The following is a 7078-nucleotide window of genomic DNA, read 5'->3' as shown; positions in this document are numbered from 1 at the left end:
TAACCCTAGATAAAGCTATATAAGATAACTATTAATTAAAACAACCTTAAGCTTTTATTTACCACCTCCTATTATAAGCAGAAGTGCTTTATAACTTACTGCTTAGACCTAAAACCGAAATCTAAAATATTTACTAAGATCTACTAGCCTAAGAATTTTACCGAATTTTACTAATATAAGACTTCCACCAATATCTATTAAGGATCTAACAATTCCACTAAACCCTATAAACAGACCCTAAGTACTATACTACCCTATACTAAGCAAAAGCTTAAGCTTACTATACGAAAATACTAGAAGGATTGGTACTCTACTATAAAGAGTATACTTAAAACCCCAAACCTAAATCTAATACTGGCTCCGCATCTAATATTAAACCTAAAGCTAAATAGAAGCTATGTAAGAAACTATAGACGATCTGAATAAGCTTAACTCCCTAAATATCCGCATAATTAGAGCTACCCTACTAATATAACTCGCCAAGAAACCCGAGTATACGATCTTTGCTATTATAATGGCTAATATTAAAAAGGGTTTAGCACTAAAGAAGTATACTAACCCTGCTATAAAGGTTCTAGTAGAGTATTATTACCGCCTAGATATATTCTTATAAAAGAAAGCTAATAAGCTACCAGAATACCGACTATACGACTATAAGATTATACTTAAAGGAAAGCAGCCTAGATTTAGACCCCTATATAGGATATTTTAAAATAAACTCTAAGTACTATAAAAGTATTTAGACGAGAACTTAAGTAAAGGATTTATTATACCAATATCGCATTTCAAATCAACGTTGCCCTACAAATCTCCCATCTCCACAGGCGATGTTTTTTCCAAGAGGAACTAGAAGGGATATTCTATGGCATTTACCACATATAAGGGCAACCACCTAGAATTAGCCTCGTACGTTGGCGTAGTTGGATACTGCGGAAAGAGCATGATGAGATGGAATATGGGCTTACGGCCTGTTAGTGAAACCAGAGCATATTCCCAAAGGACCTGGGTTATAAGGACGTATAAAATAGAAATTAAAATGGGGGGGGGGAGGGGGGAAACAAAAAAACCAAAACTGGAGTAATGCTTATCAATATTCAAAATTTGTCGATAAGGATTCACTATTTTCAAATATCTAGAAAAAATTACATTATTGAATAAATAAATATAGATATTCAAAACACTTTTTAATTTATATTTAATTCAATAATATGTTATTATGGTGTTATTCAAAATACCGAATCCTTGCCGATAAGTACTGAATATTGATAAAAGCACTGAACTTGAGCCATCCCGATGTTTAATGGTCCGAGACACGAGCCATAACATAAAGAGCGAAGCCTTTGGCGCTTTGACAGCCCTCCGTGGTGGCCAAAAGGCACGTAGTAGTCGGCAGATAAGTGTACGCAATATATGTATACCCATAGCGACGACAATTGCGCTCGTGAGTGATTCACAAGGGTATCCCATCAAGTATTCGGATAAAAGTCTGGCTCCTAGATGGTATGTGCGCATGCTTCTCGTGTATGATGCGAAAGTGAGTACGAAGGATTGAATGCCAATTTGGGCGAAGACGGATAATGGTAGGAGGATGCTGAACCCTCGACAAGAGATGTAGCCACGCCGGTGGCATCCCAATAATTCGGCAGTATCCTTTTATAACATCCCACCTACTAGATCTAGTAGTCACTAGAATAGGCACCCCGATTTGTGACCGGACCACATCGAGTTGGAACGATGTGGTTTTTGTATAGGGTTCGGTATCTGGATAGGGGTGTTACAGGTCCTGCTTCACATAGTAAGTGGAATACCTAACGGCTATGACAGCTTTCACAGCGCTCAAACCCTTAAAAGACCCGGAGAAGGCAGTTTCTATATATCATCGCCTTTGCCGTCTCCAGGGGAAGACATCCGGTTTGGATCGTGGTGACGACGACTCGATCGAGTGCAATTGCGGCGGGCTTTGTGCGGTATTGGTGGACATGATCATGTTTGGATCGTGGTGACGACGACTCGATCGAGTGCAATTGCGGCGGGCTTTGTGCGGTATTGGTGGACATGACTTACAAATGACTGTACGGGGTAGCACGTTGTTATTCTTTCATAGTGATGATTGCGTGTAGAGGTGCGAGAGGAGTTTACATGTGGGGGCGGGGTAGGTAGCACAACACGAAGCGAAGCGCTACGTCATGATAGCTGGATATCTAACTATTGAACCCTCAAACACCAGGTCGAAAGCCTTATCTGGTTATTATTCTCTCGAAGCAGATAGTTTTGCTTCAGTCGTGCCGCAAAATCGCAATCCTTTTCCCGTTTGTAGTTCTGATCTATCTGAGCTGCAAGGGCTTCAGGTGTCTTGGTGTCGGCTGCGGCCAAATAAAGTAATTATACCTGGCACTCTGTACCATGCCATGCTTATGATACCTTTATTAGCTAATCTTGCAGCTACCAAAGGTTGATATAATTACGAGCAAAGCTGGGGAGATGAGCACGATAAGCGGCAGGATCGCCAAGAGGAAGAAAAAGAATTAACCTGGAGAGAAAGAAGTCCGTGGCTCTGTTCGGTGTCCGTTGGTTTAGCCTTGTTGATCACGGACATTGGTAATCAGACACGGTTATCCGCCAAGCCACCATTCTGGGCAACCATGCACAGCCAAAGCTACAAGGGTAACATGAACGAGACAGTCCCCCCTGCTAGTGTGCTAGCAGAATAATACAGCCCAACCATTTTGCAAAGGTTCGCTTATTTTGGTAACATACTAGCAGGGAGGGCCGTCTAACCCGTTCATTGCATTTGCTGACATACTTCTTGGTGCGCCAAGTGGTATTTTAAGCTTCAGACAGGCACACCGGCCCTCGCCACACCCTGCTCCATCAACCGTAAACCATCCTTTGGGGGCGTAATCGCTCCCTTTTTGCCTGATAGCCGTATTTTCACATGGTTTATTCTTTTTTTTTAGGTCCATCAAATGCAACTTGTACTCGGATTTTCATCCCAGCTGTCACGTTGCATTCATCGTTACTCAAGGATGAGCAAGCGATGCTCTCGAGGATGACCCGACTCTGCCAATCTCGGGCTGTCAGACTTCATCTATATAACCCCCATCTAAGAACGAGGATGGTTGCTCACCTCACGGGATAGCGTCTAATCTTCTCGTTTGCTTTTATGTGTGACATAGCTGGAACAACCTACACGTGTACTGCTTGCTCCTTTCCTTGCAACCAAATCCAGCGTCATGACAAAGGTCCACAACATCACTGTGCCATATGTCACAGTCTCAGACTTCGATTGGTCATTCGCACGGACCGGGCCACTTCCATGGAATCAGACTGTCTGGTATGCGTTCATCATCCCAAAAGTGTAAATCCTCAAACAATCTGCTAAAAGCGTCCTTGCCAGGTCACTGATTGCTGTCTTCACTGCCTTGCCTCTCTGGACGACCATAGAGCTCACTGTCTGCGTCTTCTACACCTTCCGGCGCTACTCAGGTCTCTACTTCTGGAGCGTTCTCTGCACGACCTGGGGAGTGACCATTCACGCCATCGGGTTCGTATTAAAGTTCTGCGTCCCTTCATGCAACTGGATCTTCAGCACCGTCCTAGCGGAAATTGGATGGGTAGGAATGGTATCTGGCTTCAGTATCGTGCTGTACTCGCGCTTGCACCTTGTAGTGCGGAGTCAGCGCACGTTACAGCTCGTTCTAGCTGCAATTGTTGTCGACGCATTTCTCTTCCACGTTCCCACCATCGTGTTCCAATTCGGCACATCAGACAAGCATACACATAAGAAATTTCTCCCGTACATGAACGTCATGGAGCGCGTGCAGATTGTCGGCTTCTCCGTGCAGGAGATCATCATCAGTGCCATTTACATCTATGCGACAATGCAGATGCTCAGAGGGAGCTTTAACCGCAGGATGCGTACGACCATGGCGTGGCTCATCCTCATCCAAATCATTGTTATACTCTGTGATGTCGTGGTGATCGCATTGGATTACGCACAGTACTTCACGCTCAAGGCCGTCATCCACTCCTTCGTATACGCCTTCAAGCTCCAACTCGAGTTTGTCATCCTCAATGAGTTCCGCGACAGTATCGCTAAGGGCGGGCTTGCGCCTCGAGGGCTCGACGCTCTGCAGCTTAGCTCGGGTGGCACAAACTCTCTTGGCTCGCCTAGCCCATCGAGGAAGCCGGCAGGCAAGAGGTGGTGGAAATCGCAATCTGCTGAAACTGCGCCAGCTGAAAGAACGAGAGCCGGCAGTGGTGGCGATTCCTACAGCCAGAATTCTCTTCCTAGCCTTGCTCACATAAGTACGAAGGAAACGCCGAGTCAGGATTTCTCGGCACCCATAACCGCGGCAGGAGGGCTACCGCACGGCCTGGGTGCTCATGAAAAGAAGCGGGATGCTACGGATGATATTGAGAGACAGTATCTCGGAAATTGGGATTAGTTGGACTTCTGGCTGGGCTAGTGATTGAAGCTTCTTCTCGTTTATGACTAGAGCGCGGAAGACCTCTATAGGTTGATCTGGGGGTTTTGTTTATATATTTTCTATTTCAATAAAGTCCACTAGCGATTCTTTCCGGGAAGGGATTAAAAGCTCTTACTGTTCCTTGAAATGCGTAGGAATCTTATGACCTCCAATATCACAATTGCCAGCCGCCACCATTACAATAAGCCAATCGCAAACGCTAGAACTAAATCCTCCCACTCATCGATCGCCGTCCTCAAAATAGGATCGCTGTATGCGAGAAACGTTGTCAGACGCCAAATGTGGCTTATTTCAGGAGTTCTACAGGGGGTCCCCCCCCCACCTTTAACTCGGTCACCGACACGGTCACCGACCTAGTCTACACCTTCATGTGTAAATAGTCTCTTTTCTTCATAGATCAATCTTCACACGAGTTCTGACAAATGTATATATCGTCGCCATTTGAGAGTAATACCTCATCTAAGCAGATAAGCACTGGATGAGGCTCAGTTTACGGTGCGGAATTCCCCCGCAGGAGTAGATTGAAGTGTTATAATTTAGCCAAATGCTCTATATTGTTACCTTATTCATAAATCTTCATAAACAGTAGTGATCATAATCAAGCAAACCTAGCCGTGTACCAGTATTCCTCGAACTCTACCAAAGCGGGTCAAAGTACGTCAATGCTGATATGATACCCGGGGATTGTGCGGATGGATTAACTAGGACGATCATCCTATAGTCAAAATCGTACTCTGTCACCAATACGGCCATCAAAACTGTCACATTTCAGCCGGTCGAATGGACAACCGTCGAGGCTATTACGGACTTGATTGTCAAGAACAGGAGGGACAAATACAAGTTTACAGAGCACGAGGAGGGGTGTAGATATTGGATATATACCTTCATCATAGACCTAGAAAATGAAGGGATTGCTCCAGGCAGCGCGACAACGGTTTGGGCAAGCGTATCTTGCTATCGGCGCTATCCAAGCGGCTATGAAGAAAGGGCGGTGGAGCCGGGGACCTTTCAGTAAGGTATTATTTTGATTGGTCATACATCGAAGCCTACGCGATTAAGCTGCCTAGAAAGGATTCATGTATATAGAACTATAGCGCCGTAGCTCAGAGGCTGCATGCGCAGTATCCCTTGCACCGTCGAGTGCCTTAATATTGTGGCCTGTGCGAGCAACACCAAAATCCGTCCTTGTCGTCAAATAAGGCTGTAAATATATAGAATATAGTTAATCCTTAGTGTTTACTTATGCTATATAAGTCCTTTAGCAGTCTGCTTATAATTTAAGGCCTTGTTTTATACTATAAGTGGTAATATTTAATATATAAAGTTTAATCCATTTACAAGAGTCGCAGAACAACAATGTTTGATTTCCCGGCAGAATCCTAACCGCCCGCAAATAACATCATCTAATTGGCTGAACTTAGGCCACCAATTTGAGGCACAGAACAACGGTGCAAGGGATAATACAATGGATATTAAAAAAATAAAAGTGAGAGCCTGCACGAATCAACCCCCGAACCGTTAAACTTGGCTCACAGAAATGCATATATCAGCCCCGAAACCCGGGCTTTCGACCGGACCATTCCAAGTTTCTCCAAACACGTTTTCCTTTGTCTCTAGACAATCTATCGGTAACCTGTCCTACACAGCCCGAAAAGAAAGCCCGGTCAAAGATTACAAGGCCGGCATCCTAAACCATGGCCTGGAATTTACAAAGGCTCTGCCCAGCCCAGCAACGGATATTATCACCTAGACGCCGACATGATTCCGGAGCCGGAATGGCTGAGAAGGACGGTCCTCCATCTCCTGGAAAATCGGACGATGGGCATCGTAAACCCGCCACGGGTAAGCTTTTCGTGTAAACCCGCCGACCGTAAGCTAACAACTTTGCAGAATTTCTACAACGTCCCCCCAGGCGATCCCCCCCCGCCAAGACCTCTTGGAGTTCTACCAGCTCGCCGAAGTAATCCACGATATCCTAGGGGAAGCAGGTTGTTCCGGCTCCGGGTAGGTCGCGCGGCGCGAAGCTCTCGACCAAGTCTACGGTTTCCCTACCGATACGCTGTCAGAGGACATGATGTTGCTCGTCCCTCCTCTAGGGCGCTAGATGGGAGACTGCCTATATAAACGCCGACGCACTGCAGTGGGGTTGCGTCCCTGAATCCTATCTAGGACACGTCAATTAACGCACACGTTTGGTACCTCCTTCTGCCCATCCCTCTCGGTCAGCGAGAATCCCCCGCTAACAACTTGCCTTTGGAGCTGCAGGCACTCGGCACCACCAAAACAGCCCTCAAACTCTGGCTCCGGCTCTGCGGCCCCCTCATCGCACATCTTACGCCCCTGTAACGCGCCGCTCAAACCCTCCTCTCCCTCATATCCCTCACCTACCTCTGCGTGGCCTTACCTTCGTCGGCTTCCCCCTAACCCTCTGCTCGGGCTACTCCTTCATTACATACTCCACTCGCGCGCAGCTGCGCTGGCTCCTGGCGGGTTATGAGGTTATTGTCGCGCTGCATACGGGGGCGATGGTGGGGGTTGCCAGGGGGTGGATGTCGGTTTGTGCGGACGGGGAGCGCGAGGCTTGGATG

The 7078-nt window shown here is 46.3% G+C and overlaps 2 protein-coding genes across 2 annotated transcripts; both read left to right on the top strand.

Moving 5' to 3' along the window:
* Nucleotides 1–2872: 2872 nt before the first annotated feature.
* Nucleotides 2873–4592, top strand: K441DRAFT_647075 (uncharacterized protein). Its single transcript, XM_067646844.1, has 2 exons — nt 2873–3334; nt 3398–4592. Exons 1-2 carry the CDS (start codon nt 3234–3236, stop codon nt 4446–4448), a joined length of 1152 nt encoding a protein of 383 aa, XP_067497766.1. The 5' UTR covers nt 2873–3233; the 3' UTR covers nt 4449–4592.
* Nucleotides 4593–5211: 619 nt separating this feature from the next.
* Nucleotides 5212–5505, top strand: K441DRAFT_589545 (uncharacterized protein; the record flags this gene model as incomplete). The annotated part of the gene is made up of 1 exon (XM_067644776.1): nt 5212–5505. A coding segment is annotated over one exon (294 nt), but the record flags the coding sequence as incomplete, so codon positions are not given.
* Between the last annotated feature and the right edge of the window lie 1573 nt (nt 5506–7078).

The sequence above is a fragment of the Cenococcum geophilum genome (assembly GCF_001692895.1).
Source record: "Cenococcum geophilum 1.58 unplaced genomic scaffold K441scaffold_70, whole genome shotgun sequence".
NCBI classification, from domain to species: domain Eukaryota; kingdom Fungi; phylum Ascomycota; class Dothideomycetes; order Gloniales; family Gloniaceae; genus Cenococcum; species Cenococcum geophilum.
Note: the sequence above shows the minus strand (reverse complement) of the source record. Positions and strands in the feature narration are given on the sequence as shown.

Coding starts and splice junctions, on each gene's coding strand:
- K441DRAFT_647075 (XM_067646844.1), top strand. CDS start 3,234: ATGACAAAGGTCCACAACATCACTGTGCCATATGTCACAGTCTCAGAC. Junction 3,335..3,397: donor CCATGGAATCAGACTGTCTG/GTATGCGTTCAT, acceptor CGTCCTTGCCAG/GTCACTGATTGCTGTCTTCA.